We start from the raw sequence: 27,871 nt of genomic DNA, 5'->3' as shown, positions 1-27,871 counted from the left end.
AGGCAAAGGAAGGTACTTGGAAAACCAGAAAAAACTCACCTCACACCTATGCTCGGCCCAATGCCCAAATAAACTCTCTGAATACAAAGATAAGACACAGCTAATACCTTATGGCACTAATTTTTAAGATAATAAAGGTGTTACGCTCAAAAGATAGGGTCAAAAAGGATTATTTAGATTAAATAATTACCATAACTCCGAAGACCAAATTACAAATTTTTAAATCATACTTAGATCACTTTCCTACCCAAGGAAGGATGAGGTCCTTCCTTACCCCCTTTATCCAAGATACTCCTGTATCTTCACTAAAACTGATACAATTTAGACCCCTCTCTTGTTCCAGCCCCTCGCAGAACTCCGAACTACCCCAGCCCTCTGCTACCACCTCCAACAGTGATGCCCTTTCCCTGACTCTTGCTTTGCAACATAATTCTTAACAAGGTCTTTTGAAACAAAATGCCTTCCATCATGCCACCACCAATGGCATTATGTGATCCCACCTCAATCCTTGTCCCACTACATCACTCTTTTCTTATTTCTTGCCTTCTGTGCCTACCCTTGTGGGATTCCTCTAGTAACTCTTTTGGAGGAGACTCCTCCAATTGGAGGATGCTCCTCCCCTTTATCTGTTGATACTTCACAACCATTCCATACGTTTTTTTCTTCTTTCACCTCCTTATTTATCTGCAACAGAGGAAGTGTAACTCAAGTCTGCCTCCTGAACTCCTTATCCCTGTAACCTTTAGAAAGGTTAACACTCTCCCTTCTCCCTGAAACCATCCCCAGCCTCATCTCCACGCTGGTCATCAATGCTAATTGCATCTTCATCTGTGTCACTCAAACCCATAATTTGTGGATCACCCCAGCTGCCATATGCAGTGCACACCTCACTGTTCCTTCTCCACTGTTTTTTAGGTAAGATTTTTTTCATCCAAGACAGAGAAACCAGAAGATCCCCCTATCGTTTTCACCACAGATGACTGTGCAGGGACTTTACACTATCACGGCTGTCTTGTCCTTCCCAACTCTCCTGATCCATTTAATTCCTGCCCTTTCTAACCTATCGCCGCTTTTAACGAGTTGTTTTACGATACCTACATATCCCACGGCACCCCTGGGCTCGGGCAGCGCGGCACCCAGCCCATTTAAATCACCTCGGGTCCACTCCTTTGGAATGGTCCGAGACCAGCCCTGCTTGTCCCGCACAGCGAGAGCGGCGCAGAGCTGCGGAGGGCAGCGCGGGAACACCGCGGGAGAGAAGCCGTGCGGGGAAAGCCCGAGCGGCGGCGGGGCGAGGAGGGGCCCCGCTCGGCCGCCTGGAGCCCGAGAGCTGCCGGGCTGCGGCTTCTCCCGGGGCGGAGCGCCAAGCTCAGCACCGGGCACGGAGAAGCGGCCCCGCCTCCCGCCGGGCTCGCCCCAGCCCCAGCACGGCCCCGCCGGGACCCCCGGCACGGCACGGCCCGGCCCGGCCCCGCACTTACCGGGCGGGCAGCGGGAGCGGCGCTCCGGGCTCCTCCTGCGCGCCGGAACAGCCGGGCCCGGTGCGTCACCTCCGCCGGGCGGGGCGGGGCCGGGCCGGGCCACGGCGCCGGGGCGGGGGGGAGCGCCTGAACCACTGCGGATGTGCGGGGGGAAGCGGCTCCGCGCCCTCAGGAGCGGCCCCCGGGCCGGGCTCGGCCGGTGACAGCGCTCGGTGGCCGTGCGCGGTGGCAGCGCCGGGAGCAGCTCCTCGCACCGCCGCGGCCTCGGCCCGCCCCGCTCCCGCCTCCCGGCGTGCCCCGCACTGGGGTAAAGGTCGCGGCGCGGAGGGGGTGCCATTGGCTCGGCGGAGACGCAGCGCCCCGACCCCGGTCCCCGTCCCGCTCCCTTATCCCGCTCCTCACCCGCCGCCGCCGCCGCCATGGCGAAGCAGCAGCAGCCCATCAGCCCCTTTAAGAACTTCTTCGCAGGCGGCTTCGGGGGCGTGTGCCTGGTGTTCGTGGGACACCCGCTGGACACCATCAAGGTGAGGCGGCGCGGGGCGCCCAGGGACGAGGGCGGCGGTGGGTGCTCGGTGCGGTCCGGGGCAGCGGGAGGTGGACTACAGCTCCCGGCAGGCAACGCGCGGGAGCGGTGCTGGTCCCGGTGGCACTATGACAGAACTACAGCTCCCGGCGGGCATTGCGCGGGAGGCGGGGCTTCTGGCACGCTCCGCGGGAGGCTGGGTGGCTGCACTGTCGTATGGCGCCCCCTGGCGGCGCGGCGGCCGGGCGTCTCGCAGTCCCGGTCTGTAGTGAAAAACCGGGAAAAGAGCGCCGGTGTTCCCCGTGCTGGGAGGAGCTGGGAGCTGGGATGCTCCCAACGCCCGTGTTGCGGCGGGACTCCGCGCCCCTGGGCCAGGAGGAGGCCAGGAGTGATCCTGTGGGGACACAACTCAGCGCCCAGAGGGAGCTGGGGTTGTCATCCCAGCAATTAATTAGTTAAATACGTTAACTACTCATTACATTAAAATTCAACCTTTTCTCTTCTGCAACGGCCTAAAATGATGTCAATATTTCTATCAATATATTCAAGTCCAGTCACGAAATATACTCCATAATAGCTAGAATTTGTCAATCAAACTTTAGATTGTAATATTTAATAAAATAATATTTTCCTTTCCCTCTTACTAGGTCAGATTGCAAACCCAGCCTAAGCCACAGCCTGGCCAGAGCCCACTCTATTCTGGGACCTTTGACTGCTTCAGAAAGACTCTTGTTAGAGAGGTACTGTGACACCTGCCAAAAATATCAGTTGTTTCTGTACGTCGCAGGAACGGAATCATGTGCCCCCAGAGACCATGCAACTCCTGAGTTATCAGTTAAATTGTTTCTAATTGATATTTTCAAGCAGATTACAAAGCTTGGGAGATACGTAGCATCCATGTGCTCCAGGTACATGTCTCTTTGTTTTGCTAAGTAATGTTTTTGGTTCAAAATAGCATGATATTAATGTCTGAAGTTATAGACTGGAGTGAATGTTGGCAGTTGTTTTTTGGCCTTGTTGTATTTGGTGAAATCTTGCTGGTATTCAGAGTCATCTCTGGAAATCCTAAAATAGGCAATCACTTTTGTTGATATAAGCAGTATTTTTACTTTCTTCTATAAGGTGTTATGCCACCTACGAGAAGACAGAGAGTCATTAAGTAATAGATTTTTTTCTCTTTTTGAGAGCAGAGTGTCAATTATAGTAGTTTTGTTCAGCTTTCTCTAGAGGGTGGACAGTGCTTTTCACTCCTGAATCATCATTGTCATGTTGTCAAGCTAGTCTGTTTTGTTTTTAGAAAGGCACACAGCCTTGATTTAAAGGCTTTAAGAGACAAAGAGTCCACTTTTCTGCTTTTTAAGTTTTCTTAGCAGTTATTTACCATTTGGAGGCAACAGCTATAAAGCCCAACTGTTTATCTGCTCGCCTGAAGTCTCATTTCTAAGGAGATCCTTAGGTAACTGCCTTTTAAATGAAAGATCTGCCTCATATCTGAAATCTACTTCCATTGTGGTATTAACAGGTTGTTATATAACCAAAACAAATCTTGTTTCCCTGGTCTCTCCCACAAAGGACTGGAATGCTGTGCCAGCTCTGAATCCCTGGCAGTTTTTAACACCCCTGCTGCAGCACGGACGTCAGAGCTGAGCCATAATAATAGCCTTGTGATGGGAAGTTCAAAAGCTGTGCTGCTTCTCTACTCCTACTCAATACTCATCCGTTTCTGTAAGGAAAACTGTCAAACCTTTCTGCCAAGGCTTTTTGCTTCCCATTGCTCAATGGGAGGTTGAGCAGCAGTGACTGATCTCTGTCAGCCAGGTGCAGTTTCATGGCAGAGCCACTTGTGCCTGTAAGCCTTCAGCATGTACTGGGATGCACTGGTTTGTTGGGACAGGGGAAGAAAGGGGTTCACAGACTGGCAAATATTTAATTTATGTATCTAGCATTTATCTAGGAAGATAACTCTCCTTTTTATTAGGAAAATTTCAGTTTAAAGGCAAGAGAAATTAAATAAATGGAACTGCTGGGGTCTGCATTAGAATTTTTTCATATGTATACTCTATGAAGGGAAACATCAGGAATGTGTAAAACAATGGGAAGGTAATGTTGTGTGGTGAAAAAGTTTTGACTTGGGGTAGGAAAGAAAGAAAATAATTTGCTTTTGAACTTGTTCCAGAGTGAATTCATGTGGAGAGTGAAGGAACTTCAGGTTGCTCTCCCTGGCTCTCCCTTTAGTTAAAGAGTGAATTCAATTCAGTATTCTTAGGTTCAGTGTCAGGATTTTACACTGCTTCATTTGATAAGTTACCAATAAAACACAGGTGAATTTTGTGTGTAGCTGAGAGTGTTCTCTCTTGACATAATCTATTAAAGTTCTTATTCAGGTGGCTTTTAACTTCAGTTCCTTGTACTTGAGATGTATGTGCAGGGTGATGGGTATTGTTAAGGAAGGGCATCAGTGGTGCCAGTGTTTCTCAGGAAGGATAACTTTCCTCTGCAGCAGTCCCTGAGCCTCAGCTAAACATGCATAACTGCAAATCAACAATAGACCCTGTTATTCCTCTGATCAATTTGACTGTTAGATGGATCCTATCCCGGATTGTTGCCTTTCTCTTCTCAACAAGTTGGAATGTGTGCAAAGTTTATTCCAAACCAAGTAATTCCTGTGATAATGTTTCTTGCAGGGGGTCCGAGGCTTATATAGAGGAATGGCAGCTCCCATCCTTGGAGTGACACCCATGTATGCTGTGTGCTTCTTTGGATTTAGCTTGGGAAAAAGACTCCAGCAGAGAAAACCTGATGATGTTTTGACGTGAGTTCCTGGTTAATCAGACGGTTGGGAAAGGCATCCTGAGGCTGTTGCTGTATTGTCACACGTTGAGTTGTGGTGTAAATTTATGTCTTCTCCTAGGTTATAAATGTAGTTCTGAAAAATAAAACACTCATGTTTTATTGCTTCTGGAAGCGTGGGACTGATAGCACAGGCTAAAAAGAGACATTGTGTGGGCAGGTGCGATGCAATTCCCTTTCTACGCAAGAAGGAGCCATTAAGGAACAATTCCGGTTTAGATGAGTACAGTGAGAGTTATATAATGATTGCCTGCCAACAGTCTTGCTATTAACAGAAACTATGGGAGCAATAAATTCATGGTCAAGCAGTCTTGACAACATTCACAGCCCTGATTCTCTTTTTGCTGTTAGTTATGAGTCTTCCTGTGTCCCTCATTAGGATATGAAAACAGCCATAAAAATGTTTTATTGTTATTTCTGAAAAGAGGTGTTTATGAGCAGGCCTCCTCTCAGGCATGTCAGACCTTCAGGAACAGCAATAGGAAGCTGAGAAAACTTGGTGTGAATTTCTACAAGCCAACCTATGCATGAAGAAAGCCCCCCACCCATAAAGTACTCCTGTAATGGGTCTGCCGAGCTGTGATTTACAGCTCTACAAGGACTGGGCTGTAGCTTAGCAACATTTTATCCCATTATTTGTGTGCTAGGTAGTAGCTCTGTCAGAAGGCAGGAGCCCATTGTGTAGAGCCAGCCGTGGTGGGGTGGTTTGGTTTCTGTTGGAGCCTTGCCTGCACAGGGCTGGTGTGAGCACACCTGGCTCTGCAGCACGAGCCACTGCCAACACAGAGGAGTTCCCTCTGCTCCCATTGCTCAGAGGGAAGCAGTGCTGAGGTGCTGGGGAACTAATCAATTACCCTTTTTTACCATGGCAGTGTCCTCATTCGGGCAAGGCTGAAGGGAAAGGCCAGGGGAACTGCAGGGACTGAACAACAAATGCGCCATGAGCTTATTCCCAGCAGCCTGCTCACCTCAGTGCCTTGTGTTTTATACATGTGGTACCAACAGGAAGTTTTGAGGAGCAAGCTGGAGAAGGACAGCATAGTTTTTTGAGTCTTTATATAGAATTCCTCTCAAGCAGAGCAGTGGAAAAGAACAAATAGTTTGTGTACTGTCACTGTGCCCAGCTGTGCTGTTCTGTGGTGCAGACCTGACACAGTGAAGGTACAGTGTGCTTGGGACATGAGACCCAAAAATAAAGGTCAGACTCCTAGTGCTGTGATTATGGGTCTAGAGGCAGGCAGGATGGCTGTGGTTCCCCATGCTGACTGTGAAGGGAAGTTGTGGAAGGAAGAAGATGGAGAGAAACCTGTCCTGCCTTTTCTGGGGCTGAATAATCTCAAGTTGTGCTAAAAACCTCAAAGCTTTGTTTGAGCAGGAGGTGCATGTGGAGTGGCGAGGGAGGTCTGAATGGTCTGGAAGATGTATTGGGAATTTTAGCAGAGAAAGGTGTAAGAATTGGAATAGAATGCCACCTCTTGGGCAAGTGGAGAGAAGCGGGAGGTGTGGAATTGGATTAAATTGAGACGTTAGGTCTTCTTACTAGGGAATGTAGCAGGAGGCTGGATGTAAAGATAATTTTGTGATGGAGAAACTGAGCTTGTTTAAGGGATTTTTGTCATGGAGACTTTGCCACCTGAAAGCAGGTGAAGAATGTGTGGGATAATGGCAGGTTGGTAGGACAGATTCAGCTATGGCAGAGACTGAAGGAGTGAGGGAGTGAGAGGTTATGGAAAGGAGGCTCCTGTCTGCACAAGCAGGAATATGTCTGGAATCTGGGGTCACTGAGAAGAGTATGGGAGACTGGAGGAGGAAGAGACTCTTAGGAATGAAAATGACTGGGGAATGCTATGGCAAAAAATGCAAGTAGCAGGAATATTAGCAAATAGAATGGATATGAGGAGCCGAGTTGTGGTTGCTGTGGGAACCAGTGCTTTGAGTCCTAGAGACCTTAAATGTTTAGGTCTAATTAAGCATTGATGAGGCACTTCTGCACTGATCAAAAGCAGCGGATGCATTTCAAGTTCCACTGCCATGTTCATGTGGAACAGTATAATTTAGTGATGCAGGGGTCTTTCTGCCCTTTGTTTCCTGTGTGCTGTGTTGTGTTAGGGTCTTTTCTGTTTCCTTGGGGCAGATATCCTCAGCTGTTTGCTGCTGGCATGTTGTCAGGAGTGTTCACAACAGTAATCATGGCTCCAGGAGAGAGAATCAAGTGCCTTTTACAGGTAAGGCATTGGATGGTGGTGATGGGAATTTAATTTTAGGGGTCTTGTCTTTCCATAGCAGGAATTTCTTTGGTAAGTACATTTACTCTGTTCTGGTTTTTGACAGGACAGAGAAAACTGTAATTTTAAGCATTTGTGTCATGAAGAAGCATTAAAAAAACTCTCCATGGCAGTATAAGTACACACAGCATTCATTGCTCTATTCATTTTACAGAGCACAATCCTTATGCTATGTGTATGAGGCATCCATGGATGCCTAATTCCACTTCAAAGTACAGAAAAGTCAATTTTTTCTGAATGAAACTTTTTCTAAGAAAAAGTGCAAACCTGCTAGATCATGAGACTCTGGTGTAAAGAAGTTCTCTTAGCTTGACAGTTCCCTGTGCATAGCTAAGGAATGCATTTCAAAACACTGTTCTGACATTTGGGTGGCTGTTAGCTCTGCACCTCCTCCGGGGTTTTTAAAGTATTGTTGGAAAATGTAAACCTGAACAAATGAAATGCCATCTTTAGCAGGTGTGGGAAGCTTTGCTTCTTTCAGACTGTGTTGAACTCTGTTAATAGGGCAATGGGTGGTCACATGTTAAATCTGACAGACAGGATATTATCATGGGAGCTTTTATACACATACAAATGGTTTGAATTTCAGTGAACTATTTGAAGACTTTTTGTCAGTGTGGAATTACCTAACTGGCTCGAGTAGTTTCAAGCTTACACTGCAGAAAAATGAGGGAGAATCTCTCCTCTGCATGGAACAGTAACCACAGCCTCAGCTTCAATGTGAGAGCTGCTTGAGGAAGTGAGGCAGAGCTTCCCCAAGCAGGAGCATGTGCTCCTTCCTCTCTGGAAACACACCCGTGCCTTTCTAACCCTTGGCTGAATGATTGTGCATTGATCAGAAACCTTCACTAGTCAGAAACTCTCACTTTAATCCTGCAGATCCAGGCAGCTACAGGTGAAACCAAGTACAGTGGCTCCCTGGACTGTGCCAAGCAGCTGTACCGTGAGGCTGGGATCCGGGGCGTGTACAGGGGGACAGTGCTGACCCTCATGAGAGGTAAGGGATGGGGCTGTCCCAGTCCCTGCTGCAGGGGGACTGCAGGATGAGAAGCCTGACACAATATGGGAGATCTCACTGTCCCTTTAGCCAATTGGAGGGGCTGTGTCACCCTTTCTTCTTTTTTTTTTTTTTTTGCAGTTTGCAGAGCTACTCCAGTGCCTCAAAGGGCCTGAGAAATAAACATGAGATTCTCAGTGAGGAAGAGATTAGATGACAAGGATCAGAGGGATATAGGAAGTAATTAAGAGCTGAGAAGGCAAGAGGAATGAGAGACTTCAGGAGAGGAGCAGAGAGAACAAAGAGAAGAGAAAAATGCAGAAGTGGGCTTTTTTAAAAATTATTTTCTTCTTTTTATTTTTCTTTTTTTTCTCCTTGAGAGAGGATTGTGCCTGTCTGTAACTGTTGCTATATAATACTGGCTCCTTTAAAATATGTGGTGGCAGCAGTTATGCTTTCTACCCTTTTGAGTGTGGGTTATTTTGGACTGGGATGTCATGACCCCTCTCTCAAATACAACAACAACAAAGCAATTGTGCCAAACCCAGAATCCTTTACGTATTTCAGCAATTCCCCTTTGAAAAGCTGAAATATCTGTATTTTGTTACTTAAGTATAGGAACTTGTTCTATCCTCTGCTTCTCACACAAGTGTGGCAGCCTGCAGTATAACTCTGGCAGTGCCCCTAGATAGGGGCTGTTTCTCCAGTTTAGATATTGGTTAAGAATAGGCTGCAGGAGCAGCTTAAAAACCAACAAAACAAGACCCATCAACTGCAGAAAAAATCCCCAAATATAATCATTAGAACTAATAGTGTGCAAAATTCATGAAGTTCCTGTGCTGCTGTGATATGCTGTGCAGTAATTAGGACAGTTTAGAGCTGTCTCGTCATTAGTGTAATGGCCAGCAGGCAGGTTACAGTCTGGTTTAAAAGGCTGCTGACAGAAAAATTATTTTCCCAGTTCTTGCCTTTAGCACCTGCCCTCCATGGGAAAGTTCAGTCTCCTCTGTCTAGGGCAGCAGAAGATTTTTATGTTGTTTGTAGAGGAGGTTCAGGAAAGGAATCTGGATGTACTTAGTGGTGTTGCTGGGCTGGCATGGGGCTGCTGTGCCTCTGGGCTTCCTTTGGTTTCCCACTCCTCACAGCCTTTGTTGTTTACCCACCAGACGTCCCGGCCAGCGGAATGTACTTCATGACGTACGAGTGGCTGAAGAACATTCTGACCCCTGAGGGAAAGAGGTCAGTGAAATCTCACAGTCATCACTTTCTGGGCTTCCCAGACTCTGCTGATTAATCTCCCCGGTTACAAAGAAATTTAGAGCGGTATCATCAGAACAAATTTTAAAAAATTTTAAGAGTTACTTGTCTTGTGAGTTGAGCTGTTTTAGTCTGGGATTAACTGACAACTAAAATTATATTCTGAGTTTCTCTCAGATTCTAGTTTGGATCTTATTAGCCAAGTAAGGAATACTTAAATTTTGTGCACACACTTCGCTTTCAGCCCTGTGTGTGCACAAAATGCTGGGGGGCTTTGCTGGATTTTTCTGCAGGGGTTTGGTTGGTTTATTATTATTTTTTTTCCCCAGAGCATGCGTGCGCTGCTGAATAAAAAGATTTAAACCTTTAGAGTGGAGTTGATCCATCTTGGAAAGGTTGCTCAGATACTGCACTCTGTCTGCAGCATCGTGCTGCCTTCTGGCTGCCAGCCAGGCTGTCTTTTTGATTGTCACCTTAGTCAAAACAATGAATTTGACTTCTTTTTTTTTTTGTGGGGGGGGTTTGGTGGGTTTTTGTTGTTGTTGGTTTTCTGTTTGTTTTTTAAAATTTTACTTTCTTTTCCTGCCACTCCACTCTGATCCTGCCAGTGTGAGTGACCTCAGTGTGCCTAGGATCCTCTTTGCTGGGGGCCTGGCTGGGATCTTTAACTGGGTAGTTGCCATTCCACCAGACGTGCTGAAATCCCGTTTCCAGACTGGTGAGTTGCATTCCAGTGTGTCACACTCAGTGTTTGCTCCTGGGAATGGGTGGGCAGTGATGGAATATTCCTTCTGGGAGGTAGCATGTCTTGAGTGCTACTTTAGACAAGTGCTTGAAAAACCCAAGGCTGTTCCTAGCGTTTTATTTGGTTTCCTCACAATTTTTTTGCAAATCAGGCTGCACTGCTCTGTTTCTGCCTCCCTGATAATATAATGAACCTGATTTAAAGTACCTGATTTGAAACCTAAACATAGAACTCGTAATAAAAGAATTATTATAGCTGATTTATTACAAATGTAATTCTTTGAGAGGTTTTGTTAGTTCACTTCCAACACAGTTGTATAAATTGTAGCCTAGGCTATCTGCAGTTTATAGTAACAGGGCATGACTTGCTGAGAGCATTGCTTTTGGACTGCTCTTAATGTCTTTGGCCTAATTACAGGGAGGATGGCCTCAGGCCTTGTGCTTCAGCAGAGTTTGACAGGTTTATTGTTGGTTTCTCTGCAAGTCCTGTCAATGAGTATTTTTGTTAAGGCTCCCCATCATCTTTGTGAACTCAGCTCTCCACTAGACAGCCACCATTTCTCTTGAGTCACAAATCATGATAATTAGTGCAGGAAATCTCATTTATTTTTCTCTGAGCAATGGGTGCTGTGTTTTTTTGTACCATACCAAGGGCTAAGAGGGAAACACATCACAGCTTTGATCTTGTTCCACTGAGGCAGTCCCCAGTGCTGTTGTGTGGTTGATGTGGGTTCATGGTGGTTCTGTTTAACTGTGCTGGGCTGTGGATTACCTCTTCAGAGAGCTGTCAGTGTCAGGAGAAGGAAGAAACTATTTTTTGAGTAGAATAGCTCTTTAAAAACACCTCAGTAAATATGTGTAACATCAGCACTAGAACATCCTGTGCTTTTCATTTGAAGTCTGTTGATGTTCTTGGCTGGGGTGTGTGATAGGATCATTTTCTTACTAACCAGCTTCATCAGTTTTTATATCTGACATTCCTATCACCCAAGTGCAGCTCTTGGGAGAGCTGTGATCAGCAGTGCAAATAACAGCTCAGACTTCCAACCCTGACGGAAGTTATTCTCCTTTCTTCCCTGGCTGCAATGACTCGATGATGTAAATTCTTTGGTGATGCAGAGCACCTAACTTCTGTTCTCTGAGCCTTTACTGAGCTGTCTTTTGTTTGCTATAGCAATGTGAACCTGTTGAAAATCCTGAGTTGTGACATATGGCACATCCTTCAGCCCTTGTCACTGCCACACATCTTGGCTAATGTGCTGTGCATGCCTTTCAGCTCCTGCAGGAAAATACCCAAACGGCTTTAGAGATGTGCTGAGGGAGCTCATCAGAGAGGAAGGAGTCTCATCTCTGTACAAGGGGTTCACAGCTGTGATGATCAGAGCCTTTCCTGCTAACGCGGTGAGTATGTTGTGATTCTGATGGGTTTTGGGGACACAGCCACTCTCAGTGAGTGTTTGCAGTCTGGACAGGACATGACTGCTTGTTTACTCTTGTACCATTTCAGTGAGATTCTTGTCACTGCTGGTCCTTTTGGCTGTTGGTGTCCAGGTTTTAAAAATGTACTTTAATCTAGGAGCAACAAGTAAATCTTTCTTCAAAGCTTTGCATGAAAACTCTTTGTTGACTTTCTCTGATAGTTTTTCTCTACCAGTTGTACATCCACCTGTAGAAGATGGAATAAGTTTGGACTCACTTCCCTTTCAATAAATAATGAGCCTAACAGAGCCAAAGTTCTACCTTTATGTGGCGGGATATAGCAGAATTCTTGCTTCTAGTTCAAGACCTTTTTTGTCCTCTTCCTCTTTCCATATAAGCCACTTTAGGTGTTCATAGTGCTGCAATTCAAAAGCCTTGTTTGTAATAGATTTGTAAAATCCCTATTTGTTCTGTGTTGTCTTTTCCAGGCATGTTTTCTTGGTTTTGAAATTGCTATGAAGTTTCTTAACTGGATTGCACCTGGTCTATGAAGACTAGAAAGTCTGGAAATGAGAGAGAAGGAAGAGAGTGCAAGTCTGCCTCAAAGGAATAAATGAATGATCACTTAATGTTTCAGGAATGATTGTTTGCCTAATACCTTTTTGCCTTCCTCACATTCTTTAGGTGGTGCTATGTGCCAGCCAGAAATGCAAGCTGTAGCTCTGACACAGAGTTGGTGAGGAGTTAGGAGTGACAAACCTTCTGAGCCAACCATGGCAGTAATGCTGCTAACAGACAGCTGTCACTGTCACACATGCTACCTTAAGTACTTCCTTGTGGAAGCAGGGGACACATCTTAAAATGTAATTCTTATTTACTGAAGAAACATGTAGCTATTAATGCCGAAAAGCTTCCTTAAAATAATTATTTGGCAGCATCTACTTAACTCTCAGGGTATAAGTCAGCAGCTGCACATGCTCGTGTCTGCAAGCAACGTCAGACCATGTTCTCATCTCCTGTAGTTTTTCAGTTGTGGCTGTTTCTGTGTTAACACTGGTTTTAATCTGTGCATGTACAGCAGCAAGCAGAGCTCAGCAGGGGAGGCCAGAGCTATGTTTCAGTGAGTTGAGGGGCGTTGCAGGTACCATATCAGGTCTTGCACACTGATCTTTTCTGTGGAACTAGGACACAAAATGCATTATGCTTAACATTTGTACTGAGCTTTACTGAGGGAGCCAGTGGGGAAATGTGTTTGATTAACCTGAACTTTTCTCTGAAATCCCTTTCTGTCCCACTGATGAGAGCCCAAATGTGATTTCAAAAGTACAGCACAGCTCGTAGCAATCTGAGATGTATTTGATTCATCAAATACTGTGTCCAGGGATTCAATCCCTGACATTGACGTGAGAAAATTTTAACAGCACTTCCAATAACTGAATTTCTCTCACAAAGGGGGGATATATGAAGGGGACACTGGCTTTGCAGTCTTGTCTAACTTTATTCTTGCTCCTGTTCCTTGGTTTTCTCTTACTATTATTAAATGTAATCACATTTTCATTTGAGTAATGACTAATACTAAGAAGGAAAAAGCAACTTTTAATTTCTTTTGGTTTTAATGCAGTGTTATTTGAATTCAATAAAACTAGCTGCTGCTTGGCTAGAATGTCTGCCTTGGTTCATTTAATTTTTGCATGATCATGCATGCTTAGTTTTGCAAAAGTTTTCCAATTCTTAATTCCGAGATTGATTGGGAGATAAGTTTTGCTGTGCTATCCCTTGTCTTCTAGCATTTGGATTTCTGACATAAGCTGTGGAAAGGAATATTCTGCACTTGCCATGTTTGTCATACAAGTCCTGTTAGGTGCTGCACTGTGGATGCAAAATTTTAACTATAAAGCAACACACTAAATATCAATAACACATCTTGGAACAAATAACACATACTTTGTGGAAAGTATTGGCATGGTCTATCAACTTGTACCATGAGGACACAGCCTTCACCTTTGCTTTCCACAGGCCAGGGCAGCCTGAAAACTTCCCCCTCAGTGCTGCTGAGAAGCCTTGAATCCCATTTCCCTTCCCAATTCTTTGGGAAGACCAGAAGGGATCCACCTCCCCCAGAGTCCACCTCTTGTGTTTTACAGGGCAGGAGGGGTGAAAGCAATGGGGATGGCCCCTGGTGTGGGAAAATCCCAGTCACCTGGAGCTGCCTCTGCATTCCTGATGCTGTCATATCCACCTTCCCCGTTCCTCAGTGCTCAGGAGTGGCGCTTGGAGAAGTGATTAAGGGATATGAACCTCTCAAATGGTTTTAAACACTGTTCTGGGTTTACTGAGAATAAATCCCAGCTGGTTTTAAGCAGATCAGGTCTGCTTTGATGGCTCTGTGCTGCCTCACCACCAATGCTGCCCTGTGCTGGCCGCTCTGATCTCTGTGCTGTGGCTGTAGTACCTAGAAGCAACTTCCAGCTTTAAGAATTGTTATAAAGCTGGATATTTCTTTCTGTTTATGTGCTCCAGAAATGCTGACACTTCTTGGGAGGGACAGAAGTGCATATTCTTTCATAAAATTCCAGACAGTGATGCTTAAAGCTGCCCATTCCAGCTGCCCTGTCAACTGCATCCTGTTGAGCTCCTAACCTCCCAGAAAGCTGGGAAGAGCTGAAGCAGAGGAAGGCTGAGATCCTCAAGGCTTGGTGATGTGCTGTGCACTATGGTTAGTGCTCCCTCCCATCCCAGTCCTAACAATCCAAAGTGTTGCAGACTGAATAACATACAATTTGTCAAGACCAAATCAGTAACCATTACCAAACTAGTAATGCCTTGGATTGAGCTGATGGATTTGAGAGCACAGCTCCTGCATTTGAGCAGCAAGAAGCCCTCTCATTCTGTGTGCTGGGCTCTGGCTTGCTTCCCAGCATTTTACCTTGGCTCTGCTGTCACCAGCTGAGCCTCACCAATCTGTGGTCTTGAGCAGTACTTGCTCTGGAAGACTGAAATACTCCCTTCATTTTCTACTACTTCAGTTGTTACTGATAACTGTAGACTCTCTTCCTTCTGCCAAAGTATCCCTTTTAATACTTTTTTCTTAAACATTTCAGATCCTGACTTATCCTAATTATATTCTATATTCTCCCCATTCCGAGGTTTTTGCAGAGCTTTGTATTTTGCATGATAACATTCTGTTTAGCATGGTTGATTTCATTCGGTGCTTTTAGCTAAGTAAAATACAGCATAAGACAATCAGGGATGAGGGGCTGCTTTCCAACAGCAGTGGCAGGAGAAGAAGAGCTTTGCAAAGGCTCATCAGACACATCTGCTTGCTTATTCAAAAACTGAAACCCAGGCACCCTGGAAATATTTAAAAAGCTGCTCATGTCTCTAAAGATTCTGCCATACAAAATTTGCCAATTCCTTGCCTCTAATGTGTGCAGCCTCAGAAAGAGGGAAGGATTTTAACACAGGCATAGTTTCCTATACCCTGAGGACTCTTTTGCTTTCAGAGGCCCAGATTTGCATTCAAATGTTATTTTCTAATTGCCCAGGTTCTTGTGGGAATTCAGGCAGCATATCTGCAGTTTAAGGGCACACAGCAGCAGCTGGCACACTGATGCCAGCAAGTGATACCAATGATATTTGTCTTTATGCTCCTTGTGCTGATAACATCTGGGTTTGGTATACCAAAATCAGCACAGAGTGCCCCAAGACTCTTGTGCTGCATATCCCCTTGGCCTGCTTTGATGCAAGTGATTTTTCCAGTGGTGATTCAAGGTGTCTGGAAGCATTCCAGAAGTAATCCATGATAGACAAACCTTCTGTGCTTGCATTTCTCTGCCCATTGTGTGCAAGTAGCTTTTGTGCACACTCAGCATTGCTGTAGTGACAGAAAGGTCCTTGGAACACCCCTGACAAGTCACTCTTGATCAAATTTGTATAATTAAAGGAAGCTGTCTGTGGGAGGCACATAGAGTACAGACTGTCCAACTTGGAAAAGGACGTTGCAAGGTAGATCTTACAAATAGTGATCAATGTCAAGAGGGTGCAGTTACTTGTATTTCTCATGGGACAAGACATACAGTGAGGACATCAAGCAATATTTAAACAGAATGCCAAAAAAAATCACAGAAGATCAGGTCATCAAGATCTACTGAAAACTGATAGGTCTGCAAAGCCTTGGCACAGGGTGTTCCTGAATTGCTGGTTGATGGGAAGGCACAACGAGTGTTTTATTTCTTGTGTTATTTCTGTAAGCATCTGCTGCTGGACACTGTTGGGCAGAGAAAGAGACAGGCCTCAAATCTGGTCTTCTCAGTTTGGCTGGTGTTCTTACAAAATTATGGGCAAACCCTGACTAGCTCTGTGGGCTCTGCACAGAGGAGGGTGGGCTGGCCATGTACCTTCAAATAACAACACACACTAGGACAGAGTACCACCTATAGCTTTGCATGTGCCCAATTGGCCTGTAATGGTTCAGGTTTCCATTTCTACATTGTTCTTATTATCTGCTGCCTCTTGGGTAAGAGGACTCCTATGTCAATAGCCTGCTTGTGCAGGGGAGACACCAGCCTTGTGCACAGCCTGAGCAAAGTAGCTTTCACCCCCACACTGTTCACAGGATGACAGAGGAGTTGAAGCTGGAAGGCATCTCTGGACACACTCCAGTCCAGCCCTGCTCAAAGCAGGGCCCACTGGGACAGGTTGCCCAGGACTGTGTCCAGTTGGGTTCTTAATATCTCCAAGGACAGAAACTTCACAGCCTTTTGGGATAACCAGTTCCAGTGCGCAATCACCTTCACAGAAAACCAAGTTCTCTCATGTCTATGTAGAATTTAATGTATTTCGGTGTCACTACGTCCCACTGAGAAGAGGGATTTCGTCTCCATCTTCCAAATCTTCTCCCATCAGGAATCCATACACATCGGTAAGATCCTCATGAAGCCTTCTCCAGGCTGAACAATTCCATCTCTCCTGGTCTCCTCGTATTGCAAATGCTCCAGTCCCTTCACCATCACTGGACTGCTCCAGTGAGGCAATGCCTCTCCTATACCAGGGAGCCCAGAACTGGACCCTGCACTCCAGGTGTGGCCTCACCAGTGCTGAGAGCAGGGAATGTTCTTCTCCCCAGGTCTGGTGGCAATGCTCTTCCTGAAGCAGCCCAGCAGGCTGGCACCCTTCTTTGCCACAGGGGCATATTGGTGGCCCATGTTCTCCTCATGACATTCCCTTTCCAGCTACAATGTGTGACCACACCTCTGGCTTGTCCAGGCCATGGGCTGAAATGCCTGCTGAGTCAGTGGCATGAAGCCATGCCCACTGTGGCACTGTGACAGTGGCACTGGGTGTGCTCTGCACTGAAGGCACTGCCCAACTATCCTGGCTGAAAATAGATCCGTCTGCCCTGGCAGCTGCATCCTGGGGACTTTTGCTCCTGACTCAGATGATGGCAGGGAGATGCCTGCCTTGCAGCTGGGGGCTTCCCAGGAGGGTGGGTGTAGGGATTGCTGGGATTCCTGCCTCCTCTCTCTCTCCAGGATGCCTTTTAGCTGATGGGATCACGGGTGGTTGTGTTAATCACAACGTCAGGCTCTAGATGTGGCTCTGCCTGACCCCATTTTACACCACACTTTGTCTTTCTGCCCTGCAGACCCTACCCTGAGAAAGCTGTCCAGAGAAGAGGAGGAACAGGCTCCCTGATGCTTGAAATGGAAAACCATTTCTAATTTAGGGAGATTTGTGTATAAAACTGAGGACATTTTCCATTACCTCAATGTGTTAGAATAGTCCTGCAAGTGTATCTCAAACCTGGTAAAAATGTAAACGTTAAATACACATTGGATGGGATTTTTACTAACATCTGTCTCTGAATTCAGACCATTTAATTTAAGTTCAGACAGTTCAGTTTAAGCCCAGACAGATCTGTTTCAGCAGTTTATGATGCACAGGTTGTCCCCAGGCTCACTTGAAGCATGGCCATAAAGATCAGTATCAAAGTTTCAGCTTTGGGCCACAGATAAGCTCCACTTCCCTTTGCAGGTGACAGTTTGAGTGTCGATTTGCTGAAGGACACAGTGCTGTTGCTAACCCTTGGCACGGAGGGTGGAAGCCTGAGATGTTTATCCGTGCAATGAGCTGACTTCCCTTCTTCATTGGAGACCTGAGCTCACGCTTCTCCCTCAACACTGCTGAGCTCTGGGCCTCAGAGAAGTTGCACACAAGCTCTGGACACTAAAGCAAATGCTGAGCCGCCTGGATATGGATTCCCCAGGGCTGAAAGCATATCCCAGCAGCGACATTTCTCCTTGGTACTATTTCCTAATACTGTTTCCTAATAGTTATTTATTACTGTCAGCTGCTGGCTCCTTCCTCTCTCCACTCCTGCTATCAAAAAATTCTGAACTGTGATTTAGCTTTGCATGTTTGTCCTGGAGACCAAAGGCAAGGAAATCAATTCTCTGTCCCTTCCCATCTTTAATCCCTACACAGATTTCAGCAGAACCAGCTGAAATGCTGAAAAGGTGTAAAATTACAGCGAGTCCTTCTCCTCCTGGGGCTAAGCCCATGTGATTCAGAAAAGATCCTGAATGCCTGCATAGACAAATCCTAAAAAAATACTTCCCTCTGAAACATAATCCTCCCGCTCATCCCCCGCCCCTCCCTGCCCGCTCACCCTTGACTCCCTATCACTCACTGCCAGGCAATTATCTGCTTCGTTTACTGCCTCCTGGCCGGAGCCAAAGTTCAGGATCTGGCAGTTGATGGCAGGAGATCACTCGGCGGAGGGAACTCGCTGTTCTCCCAGCCATTTCCCACCGGAGCAGGCGTGCTCAGCTCCTGCGGGGGGGTGAGCCCTGCCTCCCGCCGCTGAGCTTCTCCCGGCAAGGAGCCTGCAGCAGGGTCTGCTCTGCTCTGCCAGCATCCTGCCGGGTCTGCTGCTGCCGAGACGGGAATGTGTGCGGGCAGAGCCCTGTCACATTCCGGTCTCTGTCCTCCCCACTGCCCATCCGCTCCCGGGGGAAGGAGCTGTCTGTCCCAAATCCCCCCTGCACGCCTCCATGCAGCGAAAGCTTCATCGGGACAGCAAAGCTCTGTTTCCCCTGGGCTGGGAGGCACTCGGTGTGCTTCTGTGCCTGCCAGGGATCATGGATGAGGCACGGTGACATGGCACTGAATGTCTGTCCCTCCCGACATGAGCAATTCCTTGTGATGTGGAAGAATTCTTTTAGGTGCTGATGACAAATCGTTGGGGGTTTCCCCATTTTCTTCCCCATGGGTCCAGCTCAGAGGATGAAGCATCCACATGCCATTTTCCCCAAAAGCACAGACTGTTCCTGGCATTTCTCTTATTAACGCTCACAAAATGCAGTGTGCAGCTGTCCTGCTCTCCAGTGTGGGCATGTCCAGAGATGCCAGAGCTGCCTGCTGATTTGGGAAAGCAGCCCTTCCCAGGAAAGCAGCCCTTCCCATGGACGGGTCTGTGCTGGCCTCTCCCCTCTCCCCCTGCATCATTCCAAGCTCCCATTCTGGGCACAGGGTGGGTGAGAATGTCTGTAGAGAACTGTCCCGAAGGGAACTGGGTTGTGAAGCACGGCTCCTCCGCCTCACTCCTTCAGCAAACAGAATTTCATACAGCTAAGGTTACTCTTTCTGGAGAAGACAAAAGCAGGCTGTGTCACTAAGAATGAGGTTTGGGCTCCAGACTGAGGCTCTCAGCCCAAAGCTCTGTCTGCAGTGAGAAGAGCAGGGGGCACAAAGCACCCAGCTGTACCTGCCCAGGATGCTGCCCCCAGCTCTGCCATCCACAGCCAAGGACTGGGATTTACTGGAATGGAGTCTGTATCCACACCCAGAGCTCTAGACTCGGTTTTCTATACAATCACCTTCCAGACACCTTCTTGTCTTTGGCCTCTCTGGTATCCCATGGCAGTGAGTGGCACTGTTTAATTATGTGCTGCTTTGTTTCAGATTGGCTGAATGATTTCACTGATGTCACTGAAGTCATGTGAGAAATAATAACAAATTGTTCCCCTTCATCTTTTCTGAAATAGTTTTTAACTTTCTGGGCATTTCTCCTTTGGGTTTCTTTCCAAGTTGATGTCTTTTTTAACCTATCCTTACATAATGCCTTTCCTCCTATTGTGTATTTCTTCTACATACCAATTTTTAATGAAAAGATAATAGTTTCTATCAGCCATATTGATATTTTCTATTCCATTCTCTATTATTTTCCTCTGGGCACTGGCACATCTGGTTAATAAAATGGGTATTGATTTCTAAATATGCTTAGAAGTTTCTTTATTGAGTAGCTGGCTGATAATCTGTCTTCTATACGTTCTTCTATAATTAAATTTGACTGATATGGAATAACCCCTCAACTTTTACCATATTCACAGAGCATTCATTGCTGAAGGTGGTGTACACATTGGGAAAGGATGGGGGGTTTAATTTAATCCATGTAGCTTAGCAACATTAACACCATCAATAAACAAGCACTGTTTTTCTAAACAAAAGGCCTTTCTGCCTCCTGATTCTGTTGCTGGTGATGGGAAAACTGACAGTGCCCAGCCTGCTGCATTTAGGGAGTCTCCTTCTTGCTTTGTGTCCCTTTTATACACACTTCAGCTCACCTGCTAAAGCTTTGCTCAGAATAATGGTAAGCTCTTGAAGTGAGGTGTCCATGGAAGAGGTTCATCTTGATTTTCATGTCTAGTTTCACTTGCTGACAGAGCTGCTAATCAAGTTAGCCACATGGCTGTTTTACGTTCCCTGAAATGTGATTGCTAGGAACCTTGAAATCTGTTAAATGTTTGCCCACAAGTATTTTCTGAAGTAAGATCTTTGGCAATTATGTGTCACTTCTGACATTTTGTATGATTCAGCTTCTAAGAAAATGATCTTTCCAATATCACTGGTTTCCTGGGATGTATATGTTCAGAAATGTGAGGGCAAACTGCAGTGCCAACCCCACCTGGGTGAGCTGGTGATGAAAACAGGAAATTCAGCTTTGCTATGTACATAGATGATTTCAAAGAGACATGAAGAATAACTCTGAGATTCACAAACTCTTAGATCCATGGAACATTTGGCTGAAGTGTTGTCACCCAGTGACCCACTTTGTCTGCATCATTTAATGATGGAGAGGACGAGCAGGAAATTCCCTGGAGGGGACTCTGCCCACAAGCTCTGCCTCAGCCTTTCAGAGCCTTTCAGAGCCTTTCAGAGCCTTTTCTGTGTCAAATGTCAGAAATATCTCTTGGTGATGTGTCTGCAGGTCCTTCCTCCATGGGTCTGACCTGGCCCCTGCCCCAGCTCTGCACAGCCAGCATGTTCAAACCCACATCACAGATTGCAGCTCCTGTGGGAGAGATGTGACCCCCTCGGCATTCAGCAGCAATATTTGGCTCTGGCAGGACGTGGCACTTCCTAAGAGTCCATAAAAGGCTACAAGTGAACAAGGCCGTGACATATTCTGGGGGAAAAAGACTCATTTTCACATGTAAGCTTGTTGCACACAGGATGCCAACTCAATTTCCATTTTCATAAGAGATCAGATTTTCTTGTCATATGCCATGAAGTTCCAATTAAATTAATTCTAAATATACCTTTAAAAATAACCTGATTTTAAGAATTTATTTACTATTTAATTTTTTACTTATTCTTGATTACTCTTATTTTTTTCTCTAGGACCTTCTTTGCCCTAAATATTGCTTAAGCAACTTGTCTTCATAAAAATAAATAAATAAATAGGTTTCCATTTACTGAAAGCATGGAGCAGTCATCCTTAATTTCTCTAACTTCTTCCAGTGACTGCAGTATTCATTTCCAAAAGAATGTTCCCTGAGACTTCATCTGGCAAACAAATCCTGCTTCTAAGGTTTGGTCATGATTTTCCTCCTGTTCCAGTAGCTCTTGCCTAATCGGTTTGAATATGAATTTAGAGATGAATGAGAAATCTGTTATTCTATATATGTCAGAGGTAAAGTATAATCTCATTTCCCTGAGGGCAGTTCGTCTCAGCAGTCTGGGAGCCTGAATTGCTGATACAGTGAGTGCCTGCCTCCTCCTCTATTTTACCTTCTTTATTGGGTCTTTTCCTGTAAAAATATATACTGCTCAGAATTCCAACAAGAGTTTGACCTTTCCCAAAGTACTGGCCTAGTTTAAAGTGTATTTTAAACTATTGGCTTTTGACTGTGAGCAGAATCTGAATTCTGTGATAGGGATAACTGGGCAAGCAACTGTGTCCTTTAACATGAGATACCATCACTTCCTATTCTTACACACAGCTTCAGTCTGAAGGCCACAGGTAGAGTGCAAGTCTTCCCTTTGCTCGAGCTGCAGAAAGCAGCAGCTGGAGCAGACCTTCCATGTCTGGCCCTTGATCAGATGCTTTCCTGAATTAGGTTAAGAGATTTTCAGTTTTGTCATTTTTGCCTTCATTGTTTATATCTTTGATTTTCAAGTATTCGGTGTAGAGGTAACTAAAAATTATTTTGGGTGTTTTTAAAGCTTCTGATGCACTGCTTTGGATGGGGTGGGGTCTGAGGAGGTCTGCAGCAGACAAGGAGGACCATGGGAATGGCAGGATGCTGAGCAGCAGAGCCCAGAGCAGCTCCCTGTGCATCCCTGCTGCCCCCAGACAGACCCTGCTCATGGCCAGGCTCTCCGTTCCAGCTTGTCTGCAGCAGGATACACTCCCAATGTAGGCACCCAGCACTGACCCCTGTTTCCATTCCATTTTATCCTTTCCATTTTATTGTACCTCATCTTTCCTGGACTCATCATGCCTGTTTTTTTCCACCATGGGAATAGCCTCTTCCCTGTTAAACCAACCTTGCTACAGCTTTCCTTCTAAGCACCAGCATTGCCACTGTGCAACCTTCAGACTCACTAACTCCCAAGAAATCCTCCCATATAACCTTTTGTTTATTCCCCACATAGTCAAATCCTGTGTTTTAGCTGCACTTTTGCTGCTGCAATAACTTTTTCTGTTATTTTGTTCTTTTTCCCCCCTTCACTTTGCACCCCTATTGAGTCCCTCATTTGCCATGGCTTTTTTCAGCAGCTTCTCCCTCTGGATTAGTCTTTGTGTGTCTGAGACTTGGATTTTGATCCCAAGCTACTGGAATACATTTTCCCCTTGTTTAAAGCCTCTCTGTAGGTAAAAACAGTTTTGCAAATTGAAATAAGATTTAAATCAGCTTTTTTTTCTGTAGCAGATTTCCCCCTTTTGAGCAATGCTTTGATTTTCACAGTATATCTTCTGAAGTTCAGCAGCAAGGTCTTGAGAGAATAGCAGCCTATTGCTTCTGTGATAAACTATTATCTTTTTTATAATTTAATAACCCTGCCACTAAGTGGAAAACTTCTCTCAATCTCTGTGTCTGTTACATAGCCTGGGAAGCAGCAATAACATTTACTCTGTCAGCTCTTAGGACAGCTCAGAATAAACAACTTTGCAATTAAAGTGTTTATATATTAGACCCTCCTCCCTCCTTCCTCATTTCAGACAATTTCATCAATCAACTGTCTTCTCATTGACTGTTTTCCTGTAGCTCTCTGGCAGGGCTCACTCAAGCCTGGGATGTTTCTCCTTGGTCTGGTTGAATACCATCCCTCCCCATCAGGATCCTGGAGCACCTCCCGTGCTGCCTTGGCCTGGGGTTGGGTGGGTTAACTCATCCTTCTCTGCCCCTTACAGTCCTTTCATGTCTTTGCTGATATGGTTTCATTTCAGCCCAAGGCCAACCACGATTTCAAGCTTGAAACACCCTTTTCAATGAGACATTTCCAGTTTTCAGGATTCTTTGGCAGCAAAGCTTTCATAACCCTGTGCTGGCCTTTAAAGGTGTTGGTAGGCTTAGAGCATAAATGAAGTGAGTTTACCTTGAGACACAAAGCTAAACGGACAATAACCAGCAAAAACAGCTAAATAAAAAAAAAGTCTATTTCTGAGCCAAGACCCCTTTTGATGCTGCATCCTCAAATCTAGTAACTGCCTAAGGGTGTTTTCAGATAAAGAGAAATCAGCCAGCTATTGAGGAGGACAGCAAGGCAAGCTGGGCTGTCAAACGTGCAAGGAAAACCAAGAGCAAGCACTGTGCTTCCAGCTCTGACCAGATTTTGGTACTTGCATTGCTGCTTGCAATGGCTGCCTTCCTTCACATGGGAAACTGCTCAGAGGGAAAACCTTGTCAAATGGAAAATGCAAAGTGATGGGGGCAGAATCATTCCTGGTACGCTCTGGGCTGCACTAGGCTGTCAGAAAAAGCTCCATTTCCTTTATCTCAAAGGGTTGAAATTCTCTGAGGCAGGGAGGAGATTGAGGGAGACAGGCCTTAATTATATTCTTCTTTCTCGTATGATTAAATATGAACAAAAGAACTACTGCACTGCATATCCCCTGCACTGAGATCCTGCTGCAAACACAGAGGCACAGCCAAACTTTGGCAGCAATCTTCTAATTTCATCAACAAGCCTGTGTTCTGCATGTCAAAGTTTGCTCAGGATGACAAGAGAAATAAACTCTACAAAATCCGAAGAAGACAGAGCTCAGCCAGACAGGGGGCTTGATTAATAATTCAAAATAATACTTTGAACACTAAATGGTCTTTCATGTTCCTCTAAGCCATAGTATAAATCTAGGCTGAATCTTTTCCAACAGGTTTGTGTTAGCTGTGACTCAGAAAAAACAGTCCCCTTTAAAGAGGTGTGAAGAGAGAGAGGAAACAGGTTTTTTTCCTCTGCATGTTGCCTACAGTTTCTTGCTGACTGCAGGTTAACCTCAAGGAGCTGACATTGCTGATGTGTGTTTGAAAGGGAACCCCCACACACCACTGCAGATGACGTGGAGCATTAGTGTGGGGACTGAGAGGCTCTGAGGTGACATCAGAACCTGAAATGTGTGGGTTTGGGGTGCACTCTTGGCTGTCATTTTTCATTTTCTCAGTGTGCTGAAGCAAAAAAAGGTCTTTCTCAAGGAAGTTTGATTTTAAGTGTAAGTGAAACGTGGCAGATGAATCCCTTAACAGAAGGGACCATGTGGCACCATGCTGGTCTTTGTGCCCCAAACTCCCTTTGCAGATGTTTCTGGAGAGCCCTGCCCAGCTGTGGTGGGGAGTTGTGGAAAAAACACTGACACATCTGTTCAATATGGTGTCAAAATGCTGTCAGAATTCTGGGGACAATGCTGTCAGAACGAATGATGACAGCCCTGAGTGAAGACGGGTTGTAAAGGATGTTGATGGAAAAGACAAGAAATGTGTTTGATGCAGGAGAGGAGAAGAAGGACTGAGAAGTTCATAGAAAAGCAGAGTGGTGGAAACAATGATCCAGGAAAGTGGCAGAGTTTATTCTGGACAAGGGTGAAACATGACTGCATGAAAAAGGAGCCAGAAAAAGAGCAGGAGTTGTTGAGCCACAGAAAATGGGGGGGAATGGATATGTGATTCAGCTGGGAAAGGGTAAGGAAAGGTTGGATCTTTCCTAGATGTGAAAGGAAAATGTGACTCCCAAGGCTACTGATGCAATTACCAGAGTGACTGAGAAAAAACCAACAAGAGGTCAGGGGAAGCAGCATCCTTTCAAGGCTAAATGATGCAAAACCGCACATTCTGAGAAACATTTCCCACAGTTCAGGAATCCTTTGTAAACACAATTAACCGTAACTCTGATTGTGAGAAGAAAGACAGCTAATGTTGTGTGGAAAATGCACACAGAATGGCTCAGAGAGAGTAAGGCTAATGTCAGAAATATAAGGATATAGCAAGTAGTAGGGTGTAGCTGCAAGTACAGGCAATGTCTGCTTAAAGCCAGGTATGTTAACACCATTGAGACACAGCTCTGCAGCATATGGAAATATTTCCTGAGGCAAGAAGTAACACCAGACTCCCTGGAGCAGGCTCTGGTGTTCTGCAAGAATTAGTGTAAGGCTTAAAAAAAAAAAAAGCAAAGCACTGCTAACACAAAAAATCAGGACAACAGAGGCTTGTGTTCCAGAGATGGTGTTTATTCAAGGGCTAATTACAGTAGGCAAGAGGCTTCTTAATACAACAGCATAAAGGGAGAAAAGATTCCTATAGGAACGGACAAACTACAAGGAATTTACCTGTCTTGTGCAAATTCGTCTGTCCTTTATTGTCTTCCAGCTTCTCAAACGGCTCTCCAAGCACTGTGGATAGCTGATGTCCATGCACTGAATTTTGGACCCCCTCATCTTACTGGCAGTTACACAGAGGGCTCCAGTGAAGTCCACAGAAGGTGTTTGGTGCAGATATCCAAGAACACTCTTGTGACAAAGGGCCTGTGGGCTCTTCAGAATGTGCCAGTGCTTTCCTGTGGGCTGGGGCTGGTGGCTGGAGTACCTGCAGACACATAAGAGGGAGGCTCTGTGCTCACAGCATTAACACAGGCATTTGCCTATGTAAATAGGTCTTTAATCTGCTGCCTATGTGGTGCTGAGTACTGGATGTGACACAGGGAAAAGCAGCCCTGGACTACCCTAAAATCAATGTGGAAGCTCACCTCCATTTACAGACGGATTGTGTAACAAGAGGCAATGACTTCTGATGTTGTGCTATGTTTGCAGGTCCTGATCATACAAACCAAGGATAGTGGCCCCAGCATTTGCTCCCTCCAGCAAAACCCCTCCCACTGACATTGGCTTTCCTGCCATCCATCTTATGTTAACACACTAGATGGCAACGGGAAGCTCCTTTTGACTGTAGCCTCATCTCACTGCGTGAAGGACCACACACGTGTCACCCTCTCCTGGCGCAGACCCTGCTGTGTGCGCAGGGTCCTTCACCACCAGGCCATGAACCTCTGGGCTCCCATGCTCCCGGAGGCCAGAGCTGTCCTGCTTTTCAGGGGGCAGCTGCTTTGAGTCGATTTGATCCGCCGGCATTGCCCGCCCGATGTCGCCGAGGCAACAAGATCCCCAAGGATGTGGGATGTGTTGCCATAGCAACACGATGCTCTTGGCTCCTGCCTCCTTCCATTGACGCCACGGAGGGAAAATCTGGGGCTGCTGGAAGCACCGAGTCCTACCGGGGATGAAAACTTGGGGTGGCCAAAGGGTCGTGGCAAAGACAGACATAAACACCTTTTTGTAACCCTAATTGTAAGCAGTTGCAGTTAAAGGCTTTGGCTGCTGCTGCAGCAGCTTTGCCAATGTCTGCATTAATGCACTGCTCTGAATGAAATAATTTCTGTCACATTCCTTTATTACTCATGATCACATGTTTTGCTTTATAGTTAAATTATGAATAATCTAAGCAGGATACATCTTAATGATGCTGTCATTCTTATTCTGGATGTATTGATTCAGCAGGTTCTTTCAACACAGACTCTCTGACAGTTAATGTAATGAGCATTTTTAAATAACAGAACACTGAGAGGAGAAAGAGGGAAAATATGTGACTGTCCATAGAAACTGATGACTGCTCCTTTTCCAGAAATGGTGGAAAGTACTGATTCACTCTCCTTTGACCTTCACAAGAGAAGTTCAAGGCTGTTCTAGCTCTTTTTCAGCAGGTTTCCTGCTGTTCCAAGGCAAAGATATATTATTTTCACACTAGTAACTTCCATCAGCCAGTGAGGACAGGACCCTGCTATGTCAGGTATCACCAATCCAAGAGAGAGCTCACCTGGAGGAAAGGCTGGAAAGGCATGAATCATAAAACACTGCCAAGAAATGATGGAGTCCACGAGCCTCTTGAATACACAGAGTCCACCATGGACAGAAGCTGTGCCTGCTGTGCATCCTTGAACCAGTTGTCTTGTCCTGAAGCTGCAGCACAAATATTAGGACCACATATCTTGTTAGGCTTTCATAACATAATTTATTTGGAATAACTACATGTATGAACAGATAACAATGGAAATTATCCAAGTATGAATGTACAGGGAGTTTTCAGAGTAGAGAAGGACTTCACATCAGTCTAGGAGCAGGCATATTGTGGCTGTGACTCTGGCACAGCCCCTGTGTCCACACTCCAACAGAAGCACTTCAGACTGACTGAAGGAGCAAGAGGAAGTACATTGAAGGCAGAGCTGCTCACAGAGCAAAGTGTACAGTAAATGACATGATTTATTGCTCCCTGCCATTGTTCAAGATTTTGCAAAAGCAGAACAACAAATCCTTTTGTAAAAACTTGGGGTTTCTACAGTTCTTAATGACATTTTAAGAATAAAGACACTTCTTTATTAAGTAGCTTTCAGTGATAAAATGGGGTGTAAAAAAGAGAATTCTATCATTGAAAAGACTCTTCTTTAATTAAAGATATTTAGAATAATGCCTGACTACAAAGTACAATAC

At 45.5% G+C, this 27,871-nt stretch overlaps 2 protein-coding genes across 3 annotated transcripts in view; one reads left to right on the top strand and one right to left on the bottom strand.

Annotated features, from left to right (window-relative positions):
- The window catches only part of ARIH2 (ariadne RBR E3 ubiquitin protein ligase 2), a 32,931-nt gene extending 31,314 nt beyond the window's left edge, over nt 1–1,617 (bottom strand). Inside the window, exon 1 of one of the 2 annotated variants that reach the window (XM_085072462.1) lies at nt 1,482–1,617. The gene's annotated coding sequence lies outside the window, so the exon portion shown is untranslated. Of the gene's footprint in view, nt 1–1,098; nt 1,118–1,481 lie in introns of those variants that run through there. The other variant, XM_085072463.1, reaches the window with a different exon arrangement.
- Nucleotides 1,618–1,880: 263 nt separating this feature from the next.
- SLC25A20 (solute carrier family 25 member 20) lies at nt 1,881–12,185 on the top strand. Its single transcript, XM_085072465.1, has 9 exons — nt 1,881–2,005; nt 2,652–2,744; nt 4,689–4,816; nt 6,989–7,079; nt 8,019–8,136; nt 9,303–9,375; nt 10,002–10,111; nt 11,414–11,538; nt 12,045–12,185. The coding sequence occupies exons 1-9, from the start codon at nt 1,901–1,903 to the stop codon at nt 12,105–12,107; spliced, it is 906 nt and encodes a 301-aa protein (XP_084928591.1). The 5' UTR covers nt 1,881–1,900; the 3' UTR covers nt 12,108–12,185.
- The last annotated feature ends 15,686 nt before the right edge of the window (nt 12,186–27,871 follow it).

Source organism: Lichenostomus cassidix, chromosome 12, assembly GCF_008360975.1.
Source record: "Lichenostomus cassidix isolate B80296 chromosome 12, HeHo_3.0, whole genome shotgun sequence".
Taxonomy (NCBI): Eukaryota; Metazoa; Chordata; class Aves; order Passeriformes; family Meliphagidae; genus Lichenostomus; species Lichenostomus cassidix.
Note: the sequence above shows the minus strand (reverse complement) of the source record. Positions and strands in the feature narration are given on the sequence as shown.

Bases quoted from the DNA above. Each gene is read 5' to 3' on its own strand.
- SLC25A20 (XM_085072465.1), top strand. From the start codon at position 1,901: ATGGCGAAGCAGCAGCAGCCCATCAGCCCCTTTAAGAACTTCTTCGCA. The intron at 7,080-8,018 runs GTAAGGCATTGG...TTAATCCTGCAG, and splicing joins GAATCAAGTGCCTTTTACAG to ATCCAGGCAGCTACAGGTGA. The intron at 11,539-12,044 runs GTGAGTATGTTG...TGTCTTTTCCAG, and splicing joins GAGCCTTTCCTGCTAACGCG to GCATGTTTTCTTGGTTTTGA.